At 47.9% G+C, this 19272-nt stretch overlaps 1 protein-coding gene across 1 annotated transcript in view; it reads left to right on the forward strand.

The window, feature by feature from the left end:
• Positions 1 to 19272, forward strand: part of LOC144799340 (purine nucleoside phosphorylase-like) — a 156399-nt gene that overhangs the window by 91135 nt on the left and 45992 nt on the right. The window contains exon 2 of the mRNA XM_078670588.1: positions 11632 to 11801. Within this exon, the coding sequence (XP_078526714.1) occupies positions 11632 to 11801 (170 nt within the window). The remainder of the gene's footprint in view (positions 1 to 11631; positions 11802 to 19272) is intronic.

Below are 19272 nucleotides of genomic sequence, written 5' to 3' on the forward strand. Positions count from 1 at the left end.
ATTTCACAGTTTGCAAATCGTTGTTTCACATTTGCAAAAGTTAAAACTATTAGCATTGTAAATGACAAAGCTATTAAGTTCTCTATTTTCAAAACTAACACATAAATAAAAACTGTGTAATTTACAATACCAATAGCTCAAACTTTCCTAATGCGAGACCTATTGCATTGCAAATGCTTGTTTTTTATTAGCATTTCATAAATACAAGAAAACAGATTTTAAGATGCTTGTCAATATGTAGGGCCGATCTTGTGTCCTTGTGTTCCTTCAGTAAGTACAAGTATTTGGGTGTCTCAAGTTTCATGATCTCAATGTACCCCTCCTCAAAGATCGATTTTTTTTGTCAGAATTTGGGAGTGAAATGTTTTGTGTTAGAATAGTGGATTCTCTTCCGTTCTTACTGTTTGCCAGGAGTTTGAACTTTACCCCCAGGATGTCTTCCGTGGTTGTGCGTGCTAAGGCTGGGATGTTTCTAAACAGATGCAGCACCTTTGATCCATTTAGGATATCACGTTGACCCTCAGTTAGATAAAGCGGGGTGAGGGTCAGTTTTGTCGCAGTGGCGTAACGAAACTTGAGGGGCCCCCCTGCAAACTACATGGAAGGGACCCCCCTCCCATCCTCCGTGCCAGTCTAGAACTCTCAGGCCAGCGACCCGCCATCCTGCAGGGGATGAGGGGCGATTGTTACGCCACTGTCACCAATACAGCCGTTATAAGTAACACTGGTGGTGGAGTTAAAGTTTGGGCTTAGTCTGCCAGCAGGCTTTCATAGGTGGTGGTCTATTCATTAAAGGGTCCCTGCCAGCAGTAGGCCGGGGAAGTTGTTTGCCCAATTTTAGATGGGTCTCCTGAAGCAGACTCCTGTCATGATATACATCGGGCCCACTCATCGTTCAGTATTGACAAAAGTGCATCCACTGCTCCTTCTCGTTTCCGTTTTAAAACATTAGACAATGCGATAATGCAGTATTTCAAAAGCAGATGTAACTACAAAGAGCACATTTTGATAATACATTTTTATTAGTAGACAATAGCAATCTTAAGAGGCATTGCATAGCTTCATACACACTTTGACCCCAATTCCATCACCGTCTCTCTCTCTCTCTCTCTCTCTCAGTCAGTCAGTCTCTCTCTTTCAGTCAGTCAGTCTCTCTCTCTCAATCAGTCAGTCTCTCTCTTTCAGTCAATCAGTCTCTCTCTCAGTCAGTCAGTCTATCTCTCTCTGTTATTCAGTCTCTCTCAGTCAGTCAGTCAGTCTCTCTCTCTCTCTCTCTCTCTCTCTCTGTCAGTCTGTCAGTGAGTCAGTCTCTCTCTCTCTCTGTCAGTCTCTCTCTTTCTGTCAGTCTGTCAGTCAGTCTCTCTCTCTCAGTCAGTCTATCTCTCCCTGTCATTCAGTCTTTCTCAGTCAGTCAGTCTCTCTCAGTCAGTCTGTCAGTCAGGCAGTCTCTCTCTCTATCAGTCTGTCAGTCAGTCGGTCTCTCTCTCTCTGTCAGTCTCTCTCAGTTAGTCCCTCTCTCTCTTAGTCTCTCTCTGTCAGTCTCTCTCCCTGTCAGTTCTTCTGTCTGCCAGTCTCTCTCTCTCTCTTTCTGTCAGTCTGTCAGTCTCTCTCTCTCAGTCAGTCTATCTCTCCCTGTCATTCAGTCTCTCTCAGTCAGTCTGTCAGTCTGTCAGTCTCTCTCTCTGTCAGTCTGTCAGTCAGTCGGTCTCTCTCTCTTTGTCAGTCTCTCTCAGTTAGTCCCTCTCTCTGTCAGTCTCTCTCTCAGTCTCTCTCTCTGTCAGTCTCTCTCCCTGTCAGTTCTTCTGTCTGTCAGTCTCTCTCTCTCTCAGTCAGTCTCTCTCTTTCTGTCAGTTACTCACAGTCTCTCTGTCAGTTTCTCTCAGTAAGTCAATCTCTCTCTCTCAGTCAGCCAGTCTCTCTCTCTGTCAGCCAGTCTCTCTCTCTGTCAGTCTCCCTCTCTCTCTCTCAGTCAGTCTCTCTTTCTCAGTCAGTCTCTCTCTCAGTCAGTCTCTCTCTTAGTCAGTCTCTCTCTTAGTCAGTCTCTCTCTTAGTCAGTCCCTCTCTCTGTCAGTCTCTCTCTATGTCAGTCTCTCTCTCTGTCAGTCTCTCTGTCAGTCTCTCTGTCAGTCTCTCTGTCAGTCTCTCTCTCTCAGCCTCTCTCTCTTAGTCTCTCTCAGTCAGTCAGTCTTCCAGACAGTCTCTCGCTCCCTCTGTCAGTCTCTCTCAGTCAGTCATTCTCTCTTTCTCGCAGTCAGCCAGTCTCTCTCAGTCAGTCTCTCTCTCTCTCCGTCAGTGACTCTCTCTGTCAGTCTCTCTCTCTGTCAGTCAGTCTCTCTGTCTGTCAGTCAGTCTCTCTCTGTGAGTCTCTCTCTCTGTCAGTCTCTCTCTGTTAGTCAGTCTCTCTCTCTGTCGGCCAGTCTCTGTTACTCTGTCAGTCTTTTAGTCTCTCTCTCTCTCAGTCAGTCAGTCTCTCTCTTTCATTCAGTCAGTCTCTCTCTCAGTCAGTCAGTCTATCTCTCTCTGTTATTCAGTCTCTCTCAGTCAGTCAGTTTCTCTCTCTCTCTCTGTCAGTCTGTCAGTGAGTCGGTCTCTCTCTCTCTCCGTCAGTCTCTCTCTTTCTGTCAGTCTGTCAGTCAGTCAGTCTCTCTCTCTCAGTCAGTATATCTCTCCCTGTCATTCAGTCTCTCTCAGTCAGTCAGTCTCTCTCAGTCAGTCTGTCAGTCAGTCAGTCTCTCTCTCTCTGTCAGTCTGTCAGTCAGTCGGTCTCTCTCTCTCTGTCTGTCTCTCTCAGTTAGTCCCTCTCTCTGTCAGTCTCTCTCTCTCAGTCTCTCTCTCGGTCAGTCTCTCTCCCTGTCAGTTCTTCTGTCTGTCAGTCTCTCTCTCTCTGTCAGTCTCTCTATCTCTCTCTTTCTGTCAGTCTCTCTCTCAGTCAGTCTCTCTCTTTCTGTCAGTTACTCACAGACTCTCTGTCAGTTTCTCTCAGTAAGTCAGTCTCTCTCTCTCAGTCAGCCAGTCTCTCTCTCTGTCAGCCAGTCTCTCTCTCTCAGTCAGTCTCTCTCTCTCAGTCAGTCTCTCTCTCAATCAGTCTCTCTCTTGGCCAGTCTCTCTCTTAGTCAGTCTCTCTCTTAGTCAGCCCCTCTCTCTGTCAGTCTCTCTCTCTGTCAGTCTCTCTCTCTGTCAGTCCCTCTCTCTCTGTCAGTCCCTCTCTCTGTCAGTCTCTCTCTCTGTCAGTCTCTCTCTCAGTCTCTCTGTCAGTCTCTCTCTCTCTCAGCCTCTCTCTCTTAGTCTCTCTCAGTCAGTCAGTCTTCCAGACAGTCTCTGGCTCCCTCTGTCAGTCTCTCTCAGTCAGTCATTCTCTCTCTCTCGCAGTCAGCCAGTCTCTCTCAGTCAGTCTCTCTCTCTCTCAGTCAGTGACTCTCTCTGTAAGTCTCTCTCTCTGTCAGTCAGTCTCTCTGTCAGTCAGTCTCTCTCTCTGTCAGTCTCTCTCTCTGTCAGTCTCTCTCTGTCAGTCAGGCTCTCTCCACCCTCTCTCCCTTCTCTCTCTCTCTCTACTCTCTCTCCACTCTCTCTCTCCACTGTCTCTCCACTCTCTCTCCACCCTCTCTCTATTCTCTCTCCACTCCCTCTCGCTCCACCCTCTCTCTATTCTCTCTCCACTCTCTCTCTCTCCACTCTCTCTCTCTCCACTCTCTCTCCACTGTCTCCCTCCACTGTCTCCCTCCACTGTCTCTCTCCAGTCTCTCTCTCTCTCACTCTCTCTCTCTCCACACTCTCTCTCTCTCTCTACTCTCTCTCTACTCTCTCTCTACTCTCTCTCCACCCTCACTCTCTCTCCACTCTCTCTCCACTCTCTCTCCATTCTCTCTCTCTACACTCTCTCGACTTTCTCTCTCCACTGTCTCTCTCTACACTCTCTCCACTTTCTCTCTCCACTGTCTCTATCCACCTGCAACATTTTATTTTATTACATCTAGATTTATACTAAATATCCTAAATGAATTTACATTTATATTTTATATTTCAATATTTTCATTTTTTTTAAAATTAAAAATAAGCTTTAGGAGGAGCTACGCTAGCAACCAAGATGGCCGCATAAGCTCCCGGCTCCGCCGACCTCTGCCAGTTGCTCACAAATCCTGACTATCATCCTGATTTCTCACCGGACTCCCGTGCAGCTGAAGTGTGCCTGACTCTAAAGGTGCAATCCCGGAATTTCTAGCTGCTCAAATGACGAAGATATGCCGTCCTCCATTCTCGGCCTAACCCGGAGTTGAAGCCGGGGCCTCGAGTTCTAACCCAGCCGGGTTGGAGTTGAACAACATCGGCTGCGGGACGTGGGTGGCTTCCGGTCTCCCGAAGTGGAGTTTTTCTTGTCCGTTTTGGATTGTGGCTCGGTGGCAGCTTTATCCCGCAACTGCGGCGGCTTGACGTATCGATTGCTGTGGTCGGGGATCCGCTGCCCGGGGGCCCCGTTGAGCTCCCGGGGTCGTTGGGCTCAGCTCCTCGCTGGCGGCGACGGTGTTGAGATCGCGCTTTTGGAAGTGCCCGCAGTTGTCATCGGCATTGCCTGTGCCTGGTGCCCCGGAGTAGTCGACCTCCGGGGTTCAGAGACCTGCTCGGTCGCTTCGTGAGGGGCGATGGAGCGGGTTGAATGTACACCGTCGCTGCATACTATAATGGCCGCCATTGGGGAGCTCCATTCACAAGTCACCGCCATCGTCCAGAGGATGGTTGTAACGGCTGATATCATCTGCCGGAGACCGGACTCCGACCCTTTGTTGGTTCTGGAACAAGATGCTTTACCCGCGGAACAAGCTCCGAATGCTACAGAGGACCCTGCGTGGAAGTCAGACTCTGTATTTTTTCTCGACTCCCAGACGGCAGCAAGCGAGCCCGAGACTATCAGAGATGCATTCTGCCCTATGCCAATATCGCCCGAGATGGATGTGGATATTTCTATACTTCAGAGTGAGTTCTCCAGTGACTGTCGGATTGATACCTTGCCCTTTTTCTCCCAGGTGGTTCAAAAACGCTCTGGCGACCTATTTCTGGTGGGCAGTGACCTTCATTTGACTTTTGGATTTTGTATACGGCTATCCTGGTACCACTTCTTCCATGCTGACTTGGAAACTTTTCTATATTTTGATACTCCTGTTGAGATGGCGGTTCGAATGGACAGGGCTCGCATGAAGAATCGCAGCGGCCAGGGTTGACTTTTACCATTTGGGTTTGAACACTGACTTCATTTAACACGGGACTTGTACCTCATGATGGCGCGGGAGCGGGGTGGTTCTTACACGCTTCCCCCCGTTGGATTTTATTTGTTGCATTCTATTATCCTGGCGATGTATGGGGTGGGTTGCTGCTGGCGGGGGGCAAGTGAGACCGGGGGCCTGTTTGATATTCCCTCCTCCACTTTCTTTTTTCCTACTTTTAGGTCCAGTTCTGGGGCGACAGGCACACTGCTAGTGGGGATGGGCCGTAGCCATTGCAGAGGTGTAGGGTGGGGGGGGGAATGGGGATGGGTTTGTTATTTTACCTTCGTTTAGTTCTATGGCCTTTTTTTCTCTTTCCTTTCTTCTTTCACAAGAGAGGGGTCGCTTATCCTGTTTCGATTTACTTATTTGTCGGGTGTCTAATTTGGTCTCTATTATCCTGGATCGTGGGTGGGCTAACTTTGCAGGCGGTTGTTTTGTCGGATTGCTGATCGTCTTTCCCCTTTAATGTATATATCGTTGCTACAGTTGCATCCTTCGGTAAATTGCTTTCTATGCATTGTATACTTGTTCACCTATCGATATATTGTGTTCTGTGTATGACACCAGATCCATGTAAATTCTCTTGTCTTCTTCAATAAAAACTTTAAAAAAATAAAAATAAATAAGCTTAATAATTTCTCCATACTTCCTCATAGGTAGATCTCCACAGTGGTGGAAATCACTACCTACGAGTGAAAAGTTACTAGTAGGTATTTTAGACTCATAAATCCTATTGAAGGAAAGTCCACTAGTGGGTGGAAACATGTAAGTGTACACTTAGGTGTAAATCTACAGTAGGTAATGCTGGATGGCAAAAAGGTTTAGATTTACACCTAGGTGCAGGGGTTTACAGGAGTAAATGCAGGGCTCGAGTCGGGGTACCACGCGTGTGGAAGGCGTCCCCCCACTTATTTTACCGGGATATCGATAACTGGGGCAAATGGAGCCACACATTCACTTTTTGGCCTCTCTGGGGCGAGATCGGAGCTCATTCAGAATGCTGCACAGGCGCTGGCTTCTCTGATGCAATCACATCTAAGGGGTGAGCGAGGGGAGGCAATGAGTCTGATGGTGCAAGCCACCTTTTGTGACGTCACTTCCTGTCGTGACGACAGCACCCCCCACTTCTTTTTTTAGGACTTGTGCCCTGAGTAAATGTACATGTGTAAACTTACCTTTGCGAAGAGGCCCCAATAAATTTCACAGCCATGTGCCTAATTGTCTTAATTGCTCCAACTGCTTCATCGAACCCTACTTAATGGAGATAATTGTTTTGGCTTTTGTGTAGTGAGAAGTTTATGGAATGAAGTAGACATCTTAAGTTATAGCGCTTTGACTGTACCTTTTCAAATGCATTCTGGGCACGGAGTTAAGGGGATTTCATGTGAAAATGTAGGCTAAAAAAGATAAGCTACGAGACAGTGAACAAATATTAGTGCTGGCCGAGGAGTCTAAACCTGTCCATCAATTACCTGAGGGGGACTGACGTACACATGAGGACAGTGCATGGAGCTGGCACTGCTGGGCATTGGTGCACAGTGTGGTATAGGTGGCATCACTGTACATGAACTGGCACTGGGCAGGAGTGTAGCAAACATGGGCAGTGTGAGCATCTGGCACTGGTGGTGTAAGAGGCTGTCACTGGTGGCAGAGTGTGAGTCTGGCACAAGTGGGTAGTGACTGAAGCTGGCACTGGTGGGTAGTCGGAGGAGCTCAGCTGCCACAGGTGGCAGTGTGAGAGGCTGGCCCTGGTGGCAGAGTTAGCAGCTGTCAATCGCGGGAGTGTGAGAGGCTGGCACTGGTGGGTAGTGGCTGACGCTGGCACTGGTGGCAGAGTGAGAGGCTGGCACTGGTGGTAGTGTGAGAGGCTGGCACTGGTGGCAGAGTGAGCGGCAGGCACTGGTGGCAGAGTGAGAGGCAGGCACTGGTGGCAGTGTGAGAGGCTGGCACTGGTGGCAGTGTGAGAGGCTGGCACTGGTGGCAGAGTGAGAGGCTGGTACTGGTGGGAGTGTGAGAGGCTGGCACTGGTGATAGAGGGAGAGGCTGGCACAGGTGGGAAGGGGGAGGGGCTGACACTGGTGGCAGTATGAGAGGCTGGCATTGGTGGCAGAGTGAGAGTCTGGCACTGGTGGCAGAGTGAGCGGCAGGCACTGGTGGCAGAGTGATAGGCTGGCACTGGTGGCAAAGTGAGAGGCTGGCACTGGTGACAGAGTGAGTGGCTGGCACTGGTGGGAAGTGGGAGCAGCTGGCACTGGTGATAGTGTTAGACTGGCACTTGTGGGAAGTGAGAGTAGCTGATCCTTCTCAGAGGAGCAGAGCCCTGTGGGGAATGCTGTCTCTGGGGCCCCCACCCCCACCCTTGTTCCGGGCCTGCCTCGGCTCGGAAGAGACACAATGTTAGTTGAAACATTGTTTCTCTTCAGTCAGCGGGAGGGGCTCGAAGCAGGCTGCAGACAGCCTGCACCTGCTTCAGAGAGAGAGAGGCTTTAGAGCAAGCCTCTCTCACAGCTCTCAGAAGAGCTGAGGGGGGCCGGGGCCCCCTTAATTTACTGAAGCCTGGGGGCCCCCCGCACCGCAGGGGCTGCGGGGGCGTTTGTTGCGCCCCTGTTTTGTCAGTGTAAGATCATTTAGACTCCAATGTTGTCATCCGGAATTATTTCAGGTGTAATTGGGGTCGCTATTAGAGATCTTCACATTAGCTGGTTCTTGTGATTTTTTGCGGCACTATTTTGATTGTTAACTGACTTTATGAGCCTTGTATGGGGGGAACGTTTGCAGGCTGTGTGACCTCTGCCAAGGTTTGAGGCTGAGTATGTGAATCTGAAATGTACTGAATGGATCTTGCCCAGAGCACTGATGCGGGCTGACATGACAGTGTAGATGAAGGATGTTGCGTTGATTTCAGGAGCTCTTTTGCCTTTTCCTTGAAACTAGGTAGAGTCTTGCTGAGTTAGTATCCGATAAGTTTGCACAAGTTTGATACTCATAACCTGAGGTTTGCAGCTCGAGTTTCGCTGCTTTATTTTTAGCCTTTTTAGTCTCCTTTTTGATCTTTTAGAAAGTAATCTGGTACATTGCTTATTCTCACTTTTATCTTCTCCATGACTAATCTTTGCAGGGTTTGGTGCTTTGGTTTTCGTGCACCTTATGGGATGTTTCATTGGTTGCTGATTCTTGGCCTTTTGAGTCGGCCCTGGATGTGCCAAGCAGTGGGGAGGGCTTTGACAGCTGATTCCTCGTGGCCTGGCGGATAAGTTATCTCTCCATACACTGGTGGTCCTTGAGCTGATGATGGATTGCACGCCAAGTCCAGAGGCGTATTTGTGAGAGGAAGCGCTTTTACATTTTTGGATTGAGTACTTAACTGTCCAAGACATTTGGGGGCACGCTTTCATTCCGTAATCATTGAAGTTAAGATCTCGCGCAGAGTGCATAGATTTTCAACTATAGGGTGGTAAGCGCATGTAAACTTTTCCTCATCGGCTGTACGAGCGGTGTATTCCCCCCATTCTAGGGCGTTAAGTTGCCCCTCCAGCCTGGTAATTGACGTGGCTAGAGATCAGTTTCAGTTGTAATTTCAATTTATCCGACTGACGGGTCAGGGCATTTATGGTTGCAACCAAGGTGGAATTGTTTGTTCCCACAAAGTTTCCCTTCTCAAATGTTTGATTGGAAAGAGGGCTGATCAAATTTGCTGTGACTGTCGTGGCTCCCAGTTTGACAATAGTTCTGAGGTGTTGGTGTTTGTTGCTTTTGCTGTGGGGTGATGTTGTCACTTTTTCTGTAGATGTTGCTCATTTGGTCACTGCTCACTTGGTACCAATACGCAATGAATTATTTAAGATGGGGATTCCTATGGACTCTGAGTTGCCCCCCTCTTCTGCCTAATTTGACCCCTGTGTTGTGATTTGGGTAGATGTTGGCCTCATGGGCCCTGGGGATGACCAGGAGTAGTGTTTAAGAGCTGCCAAGAGTGTCCTAATTCATGCTGTTTCATTGCACATTGGGGAGTGACCAGCACCACTGTTGTAAAGATGGAAGTGTGGGGGACAGGCTCGGCTTGCGGCACACAGAATGTGTTAGGGATGGATTCAGAGGCCTTGCTAGCACTTCTAGAATTGGGTCCCCTTTGTTGTTTATTTAAGGGGAGGTCGAGCCACGGCCTCTGTTATAGGTTCTAGTTCCATTAGAGCACTATCTCATGCCAGTTCAATGATAGTTGTTCCTCCTCAGCTGAGGTCAAGATGGAGTACGTCTGCGACATGGGCTATGTGGGGTGAAGTAGTGCACTTCGTGGGTACTTCGATGTTTGTGTAGCCCGGAAGTTCCAGCTGAAAACTCAACAATTCGAGTTCCCCAGCACCATCATGGATGTACTAAACCCAGGAGTGTTTGGTACTAAACAATTCCTCTTAGTAAACCCACACTGATGCCAGTGTGGGATTTATTGAAACATGTTCCCAGAGGCCCTCAGAAGTGCCCCCTAAAAACCTACCAACCCTGGTATGGTCTCTGACTGGCTTTAGGCAGCCTGTCACCACCAGACATGTTTCTTGGACCTTTTGCCCCTGCTCTCTGAGGCCAGAAACAAAGCCCATCCTGTGCGGAGGTGTCACACCTCCTCCCCCAGGATAAGCGCAGTGCTCGTGAGGGAAGCTTCAAAGTTCTTGCCGCCTTAGTAATGTGACCCCAGCCTCTGCTGCTAACAGCAGATGCCAGCTCCCAGTTTAAACCCCCAATTAAACTAAGTGAGAACAGGAGCTGTGCCCCCCTGCACCAACTCCACCCTTCTGGTGCTGGAGGCAAAATGAAACACATTTTTCAGTGTCCACCATCTTTACGATGGTGGGACTTATTAAATCAGGGCTAGGTCTATGTCCCCTCCCTTAAGAGGGTGGCATAATAGTGGGTGTAGACACCTCAGGTGAAAGACCCATTGGTCCCTAGCAGTCACTACTATGTAACACCCCTAAATCTAGTATTTAGGTGCCACCCACATACCCTGAAATCAGATGCCTGGTGACCTAAGACGAGACAGACACTACAGTGTCGCACCAGCAAAGAAGACTGCAGACACCAACTGACCTAGCCCCAGTCCTACCGGCTTGTCTGAAGCCCTTGACAATCCTGTGCCAAAAGAAGCGCCGTCCCGTAGCCCAGAGACCGCCAAAGCCCTGGAAGGACTGGCAGCCTTCGACAAAGATCAAGATCTCCCGTGGACAGCGGACCTGTGAGAAGAAAACAACTTTAAAGAACAAATACATCTGTCTGGGGAACTGCAAAACCACCACCCGCCACCCACTGGCCAAGTTTTAGTGTCCCACCGGTCCCGTGAAGGTTCCCCAGAGCTTCTAAGCAAGAGTCCACCATGGGTTGAGCAATGCCGAACTCCACCTCGACGCCTGCAGCTTCAACTCAAAGACTCCCCCTGACCACAACCTGCCCGGTAAGACTTTTCCCATGCTTAAGGACACCCCTGCACCAAAGCCCCTGGGCCTTCGGGAGTGTGATCAACGGTGTCCCTAAGTTCCCTAGCATCTCTACTTACCTGGGCAGCTGTGGGTTTTCTTTGTCCGGCCTCCTGCCTGAGCCTGCAGCATTTCTTCAAAACCGATCTCCCTCAGTGGTATGCATCAGACGCCGACACTGTGTTGGCACTCTGCACCCGGCCGCCCCTGTGCCTCTGATTGTGTAAGTTTGGTGCTGCCGTGGCCCCCCATGCTTACCTTTACCCCGGAGTCTTTGTTACCAACCGTGTTACTCAGCTGTGATCAGCATCTCTTCGATTAGCACCTTTCTCCATTAGATAACATTTGCACCAGATTCTGAATTTGAAACCTGCACCCAGCCACCCCTGTGCAGCTGGAGGTGCTGGTGCTGATTCTTCATCCTGAAAACCAAGACTGTGAGTTGTATACTTACCTGCAAAGCCGCATTCTTGTTTTCCTCCCACAGGTTAATCTTGCTGAACAAAAAATTGCACTGTGTGCACTTTTTAAGTGAAAAGTGTTTCTTATGAAAAACGTACTTACCTTTTTACGTATTTCTTGGTCTTAATATAAATCTTGAAAGAAGCTTTTTTTAATAAAAATTGGTGCGGATCTCCTTTTTGAGTTGTGTATCATTTATTAATCACTGTGTCCATAACACATGTCTTACACTTCTCTGTGTTAGACCTAAGGCTGCTCGGCCACACTACCACAAATGGAGCCCTTTGGGTTTACATTGAGCCCTGTACGCTTCTGGGGGAATCTCTGGACTCTTTGCATGATATAACCACTTTGTGGTATATCATATAAAGAGCCATTTTCCTACTTTGGATGCTTCCTGCTTTGGATAGCTTTACATTTATCTCATTCTCCTTGATCCACAGTTATGGCTATGATGATTACAAAGAGGCTGCGGACTGGTTATTGGACCACATAGACCGGAAGCCGCGGATCGCCATTATCTGTGGATCAGGCCTGGGACCGCTGGCAAATACGCTGGAAGAGCAGACTGTCTTTCCATACGAGGATATCCCTCACTTCCCCAGGAGCACAGGTCTGTACCCACATGCACTTTGCTATCACTGCTGTCTACACTTTTCCCTCACCAGAAATGTACTAACCCAAGCATGTTCTAAACTTGATTAGGGCTTAGCTTCAGTCTTGTAGAGCTCAAAAACGTTTTGGGTTTTTCGTCAGATGTATTCATCATGCCCAAGGCTATTTTGGGGCGCTGAGCGGCATCCTTGGTGGGTAGTGTCATTCCCCTAATACCCCCTTCCTCCACATGGCCTTAAGTGCTGTTGTTTGCATGTAGTGCCTTTGTATGTATTGCTCTTCTGTAGTAGACAATAGAGCAGTAAAGACTTACTCTACGAGGTAGTTAGGGGGTTTAGTTCAAGTAACTTATGACATATTTATTCAAACTCAAGAAAAGTCACTCTCCAGTCAATTGTATGTCTTTAGTAAGCAGTGTAGGTACTTCTGAGTGAATGAACAGGTGAGAGCAGCAGCTAGACCATACCGGTTGAAGTCAGACTTGGAAGGGTGAATGTAGGCTCCATGTGTCCTCCTGATCCTGTAGGTAACAATACTACACAGTGTCTATGAGTGCGGGGAACAACTACAGGTTACCTTAGTAACTGAAGGGAGGCATTGATTGCCTGTGTAGGCAGAGCCTGGCTGGCTGCCGTTGTGCAGAGGGTGCAAATGGCTAGGTGGATTGATTGATGTGAATGCCTAGGAAGGATGTGACTGTCTTGAAGAAAGAGTTGCTCTAGAGATAGCCTCCAAAGAGGTCTGTGAAGACACTTAGGGGGTCATTAGGATGGCGGGCGGGCATCCTGACGGGGATTGGGACCGCCCACCATAAGGGCCGGGGTCCCGTGGGGAGCATTAGGATGTGCCCGCAGTGGCGGGCACATCCTGCATTTCTAGCATTGTGGCGGGCGGTGATCTCAGCACCGCCCGCCACAATGCTAGAAATGCATTTCAGCATTTGCATAAACAAAGCGGCAGGCACGGCGCGGTGCCTGCCGCTTTGTTTATGCAAATGGGGGGTACCACAGGTACTCCCCTGTGTGCAGCCCCCACCCCTCCTTCACTCTGGGGGCCCGCAGGGGGCCCCTAGAGTGAAGACCGCATGCACGGAAAGGCATTGTAAAATGCCCATTGTAATATGACCGGCGGTGTCTGATAGACACCGTGACCATTCCTTTTCCGCCCCGGCCGCAAGGCGACCGGGCGGAAAAGTGGCGGACGGTATTTCCCTCCGCCGAGGTCCCCCCCCGCCATACTAATATGGTGGGGGGAAAACGAGTGAGGATGTCGGGCGGATTGCCCCCGCCAGGCTGGCGGTGGCAACCGCCAGCCTGGCGGGGGCAATCCGCCCGACATCCTAATGACCCCCTAAGTGTCTCTTCGGTAGCAGTCCATGTAGGTCCCCTGCCATATCCTGGATGCATGCTTCCCTGTAGTCCTGGCAGCAAGTAAGGTAGAGGCCTGGCAGGGTCCTGGAATAGGAGTCTTGGCTTCCAGTCCTGATGGAGTTGGCCTTCTGAGGGTAATGATGGTTTTCACTTGCTTTAGTCTAGCTGATCATTCTCTATCTCACCCACAAGAACGACTTTCAGCTTCCCATAGGTCTAGTAGGTGTTTATTCATTCATTCATTTATCATCTTTATTTCGGCAGCATGTGCCATAAAAGGTACAGATAACATACAATGTAAAACAGTAACTATTAAGATATGTACAGGCATAAAAACATAAGACACAATATGCAAATATAGACATTCTCAAACTATCTAACTCGTGATTTTTCGTTGTGACAATTTTATTTTATAAATCCCCATTTAAAAAATATCTCCTCTTGTGCCAAACAGACCCCAGATATTTAGCTAAAGCAAAGACAATATGACCAGAAATATCAGTCTTTAAAACCCTATAAGCTTGCATGCAGCGAGAGAAGCCCAATTTTTTGCACAGTGGGACAATCCATTTTCTCCGCGCCTGGACATACGCTTTACAAAAAAACAATATGTGCAAATCATTTTCTTGGTCTGATTTGCAACCGGGGCAAAAAGACGGGGATGAATCGGCCCATTTACTGGTACGGGCACGTAACGGTAAACTACCATACCTCCATTGGAGGTACAGTTTCCTAATTGATGTTGGAGCTATAATATCTAATGCAGTTTCAAACCTATATCTGTCCTTAATTATTAAAAAAGATGACGTTAAGGTGCCGTGAGAAGTTCCTTGCATATGGCTAGCCAGTTTGGTTTCCTGGTACTGGATGATAAGCTGCCTCCTTGTAATCCCGGGACAAGATCCCAGCGGGTCAGACCATAGGGTGGGAATCCCCAGTTTGATTAGTTCTTTTTTAATAAAATTTAGCCAGGGGATTTTTCCGATGTTTGGGAAAGCAAGAATTTCTTGCAATTCTGCCCTATAGTTGGCTAGCTCAGGAACTGTCCTAATCCTACGCCAGAATAACAGTGGCCGCAGGCCCATGTCTTCGTCCAGAGGTCTCAGGGCCATGTCAAGTCTAATAGGCAGCAAGGGTGTGCTGGAAGGAGGTAATAGGAGTTTTCTAATAAAATTGTTCTCGATTACTACCAGATCACGATTGCACGTGTGGCCCCAGAGTTCACTACCATACATAGCCGCTCCCCTCGCTTGTGCTCTGTAAATCTCTAAAGCGGGGCCCACCGGCTTAAAAGTGGATTTATTCTTGGCGACTAACTTGGTGATTCCGCCTGCTGTTTGGGCCAGCTTTAGTTGCGCTTTCTCCCGTTGGTGGCCCCACGACATTTTTTCATTTATGGTGATCCCTAAGTAGTCAAATGTTCGGACCCTCTCTAACTTATTAGTCCCGATACATGGATTAGAGCGGACTCGGGATGGGGGGTTGAATACCATATGTTTGGTCTTCAAGGCATTGATCTCTAGGCCATGATCTTTGCAGAATGCCTCAAAACCACCAAGAACTCGTTGGAGCCCCATTGGGGACTTTGAGAGCAGCAGGGTGTCATCCGCAAACATAATTGCGGGCACCCTGCTGCCTCCAAGTTTGGGAGCATCACTATTCTCAACACCATTCAGGTGCGCTATTACCCCGTTGAGAAAGAGGCAGAACAGGGTCGGTGCAAGCACACAGCCCTGCCTAACCCCCCTGTCAACGGGGAATTTATTGGAGAGTGTCCCCTCCCGGCCACATCTGACCTGGGCGTAGTTATCAGTATGTAATCTGATAATCAAGGTTACCAGGTATTGTGGGACCCCCAGGCCAGAGAGCACGGACCAAAGTTTCTTGCGCGGTACTAGGTCAAAGGCCGCTCTTAGGTCAACAAATACAGTATAGAGGCTGCCACCCTCCAGCTGTACCGTTTTCCAAAATATCATGGAAAGTCGGAAGACTTGATCTACAGTAGACACTTTGTTCCTGAAACCCGCCTGATATGGGCTCAGGACTGAGTGCTCTTCAGTCCATTCCAATAAACGGTCCAGGATCAGCCTAGCAAAGATCTTTTGGGGGACGTCTATTAAACTAATGGGCCTGTAGTTGGCTGGGAGCAGAGAAGAGCCCCGTTTAAAGATGGGCACAATCTCTGCCCCCAGCCAAGTAGCAGGCACCGCCATCCCCTCCAGGATTGCGTTAAAAAGAACCTGCAGATATGGGGCCCAGATCATGGGTTCACTTTTAAATAGGTCACCAGGGAGTTTGTCCAACCCAGGAGCTTTTTTAGTGGCAAGTCTGGCAATAGCTACGCCGACTTCTGCCACACTGATTTTGTCCATGTCCAGGAGTGGCGTAGGAATCGAGCCCGTCCTCAGATCTACTTGTGCCTGATTTGGGTCCATGTCAGCCTCAGTGTATAGAGATCTAAAGTGCTCCTCCCACACACTGGGTGCGATGTTGGCCTCCACTGCAGGGGTTGGGTCAGCCGACCCGTTTTTGACAATCTGCCAAAATTTCCTGGCGTCTCGGTACTTGAGCGCATCAGTCATGTCTGCCCAATTACCGTGATCCCATTCAATCTTCGCGTTGGCAATGAGGCGTTTGTACTCCCTTCTCTTAGTTCTTACCAGGGCGATATTGTGCTACTGCTTCATCGCCACTAGCAGATCCGTTTTGGCCTTTCTACAGGCGGCGTTGAACCATGAGGCATGAGGTAGGTGTTTAAGGAATAATCTAGAACCAATAGATAGCATAGCCCGTAGAAGAATGAACAACAGCCCGCTTTTACTCCTGCACATGTGTAGAGTTCAGTCGGGCTCTATGGGTTAGTGTTTCTCCATTTACAAGAAGTATGTTGCGCGACTTATGGCTCGTTCCAAAGGAGATGGGACTTAATTCACCAAAGAGTGATTTCTTCTTATTTCTTCAATGTATAGTGCAGTTGACACTCACAATGTAATGTTCACAAATAAAGGAATTTGGAACACATGCATTTGGTGCCTATGCTAATTTTGGAGGAGGATAATTGATGCACTTCCTGGACTGTCAGATTTCAGATGGGGGTTCTAAGTATAAATATGTTTGGGGAATACTCTGCATAGGTTTTTATACGTTGTTCACAGCCCTAAATATTCATGGGATGCCCGCTCCAGTGTGCCTTCACAGTTTGCAGCACCTTTAGTCCGTCCTAAGGGGACAGGCAACTGTGCCCTGCCACCGGGCTTTCCCTCCACTCTGGGGTACTGGGTGGAAAAAGGGGCTTCATTACACACAACTAAAGTAGTTAAAATAGAGGCATCTAAACCGAGCGCAAATACGGGAGTCAAGATATGATCCCAAAACCATTCTACCTCTTAAAGTTGGAATATTGTGATCTTAAACACATCATTCCAGTACTCTAATTCCATCTAGAGAGGGAAATCTTGGTACACAGTAAGTAACCTTAGTCCTCAACCACTCAACAGCTACAATGTAGTAACTGGTGGGTCATGGCAGTGCAGTTAGTTTATGTTCCTGCGACTGCGTGAGGGGGTAAAAGCCCTGTTATATCTTCCAACTGGGAATGTCATGTCTTAGCATGACTGACACAGGTCTATGGAAGGTGGTGACATATCACATTTTGAGCACGCTTTTATTTAATATTTACATGGTGCCCCTTATCACTCTAATTGAATCATACGGGATACTAGTAACATCCTCTGCCAATGATACTCATTTGATTGTATCCCTGGATAAGAACTCCACCAAGGCTGAACAGAATTTCCAGAACTGTTTGACTGATGTCTTTCTGTGGATGAAAAACAACCACCTTAAATGTAATGCAAACAAGACGGAAATCCTGCCTATGGGAAAAAACGTCCACTTTAGTAGCCCCAGCAAATGGTGGCCAGAAGATACTACGGCGCCGCCCAGCTCGGTTGAAGTTGCCAGAAACCTTGGGGTACTTTTTGATTCCTCATTGTCCTTTGACCATCATGTAAGGAATGTCGCGGGAAGTTGCTTTGGTGTTATAAAATCCCTAAAGAAATTCTTCGATTTCCCCCCTACTGAATCGAGAAAGGCGGTTGCAGTTGCCTTGATACTCTCCCGTCTCGATTATTGCAATGGTATCATGCCCGGTAAAAAAGCGCACGTTAAAAAAACTACAAAGCGTGCAACACGCGGCAGCCAGACTGGTATTAAAACTGCCTAGAAAATCCTTTGCATCTATGGCTCTTAGGACACTTCACTGGCTTCCCCTCCACAAAAGGATTTTGTTCAAAATCCTCCTGACTACATTCCGTGCGCTAAACAATATTGGCCCTAGCTATCTCTCAAGAAGATACATCCGTTACAACCCTACCAGAGTTCTAAGATCAGCAGGCAGTAACCTAATTAGTATTCCCAAATTCCACTACAAAACCAAAGGGGGTAAAACCCTAACTGTTCTGTCATCCAAAGCTTGGAATTCTATGCCTAAAGAACTTAGGGCCAGATGTAGGAGCCTAAATACCAGTCGGTAACGGCCGATTTCGGCCGTTACCGACCGGTATTTAAGAATTGGCATGTAGGTGCATTTATTTGACAGAATCTGTAAATTTACCGAATTGGTAAATTTACAGATTCTGTAAAATACAGAATCGGTAATTTTACCGATTCGGTAAATCCAAATGTAGGTCGGACTCTTCTGAGTCCCAAAGGCCTTACAGATTCGGTATTTTACCACCCAATTCAATTGGGTGGTAAAATACCGAATCCAGGTATGTGTGCATGCACACCTATGCCATGTGACAGACAGACATGCCCTTAGGGCATTTCTGTGTGCCACATGGCACACATGCCTGTATTCGGGGTGCTAGAGGGTGTCAAAGTGACACCCCTTGCACCCTTGCAAAAATCGGTATTTACTGAATCGGTAAATACCGATTCGGTATTGCCCATTGATTCCTATGGGCTTCAAGGCCCATAGGAATCAATGGGCATTATAACGATTATTACAGATTCGGTAATTCAATTACCGAATTTACCTAAATCTCCCCCCTTCTATTTTACCGATTCATAAATACCGAATCGGTAAAATTAGGTATTTATGAATCGGTAAAATAGAATTACCTACATCTGGCCCCAAGACTCCTGGACCTAGAAAGCCTGTTCAGGAAACAACTTAAAACCTGGATTTTTAATTTGTTAGATGCCCACGTAATGGCCGCCATTTAGTTCTCACTGTTGTTTCTCCCACTTTCTCTAGCACCAGGATGCTCCTTTCGGAGCGACAGTTCGCGCTTTATAAATACCAAATACAAATACAAATACAAATCACTTGAGGTGGGAGTTGGGAAGAGGAGGAGCTAGGATAACGTAGGGCAGATAATCTGCGCTGAAGGAAAACTATGTAGAAGGACAAGCCGGGCAGGAATAGACCTTGTAATAAGAGAAAATGATTAAATAGATACCCACCTCATACCTGCCATTGCCCTTGAGAGCACAATCAGGAGTAAGGGAACATATACAGGGAGAATCTTTAATGGTGGCCAGATCAAGACTTTTTCAAAGTCTTGAAGCTAATGTTTTGATTTCAAATTCAAATGTTATTGTGAGGTAGTTTACTAAAACGTTATCACAAATAACAAAGACATGAAACACTGAAAAATAAGTTATATAAGGGATAAATAACCCTCTGCTCTACATTCTAAGCACATTTCAAGTCACTGAGGAATTCCATAACCAAAGAGAGGAACGAGGTCAAAGGCCGAGTTTCTTAATAAAGTTATACCTGTTAGATATTTGTGGCAAACAGATCTTAGAAACAGTTCAATATTTCAGTTTAAAAAAAAAAAGGCAAGCAGCAGGATCGATGGGCCCTAAAAGTGAAGACCCCTCGAAGGCACAGGTGCGATGTTGAGGGAAGTCCTGCAGCAGTATTCAACTCTGAACTTCAATGAAGGGCATTGCAGATAAGGGGGGAAAGTCCGACAGAGGGAGCATGCTAGCTCCCGTTTTGACTATTGTGGACCTTTTCAAGAGACCTACCGGTGAACCTGAGCATGTAGCCCCAGACCAGGAGGGTCAGTCCCCTCCACCGCTACC

The sequence above is a fragment of the Lissotriton helveticus genome, chromosome 12 (assembly GCF_964261635.1).
Source record: "Lissotriton helveticus chromosome 12, aLisHel1.1, whole genome shotgun sequence".
In the NCBI taxonomy this organism is placed as follows: Eukaryota; Metazoa; Chordata; class Amphibia; order Caudata; family Salamandridae; genus Lissotriton; species Lissotriton helveticus.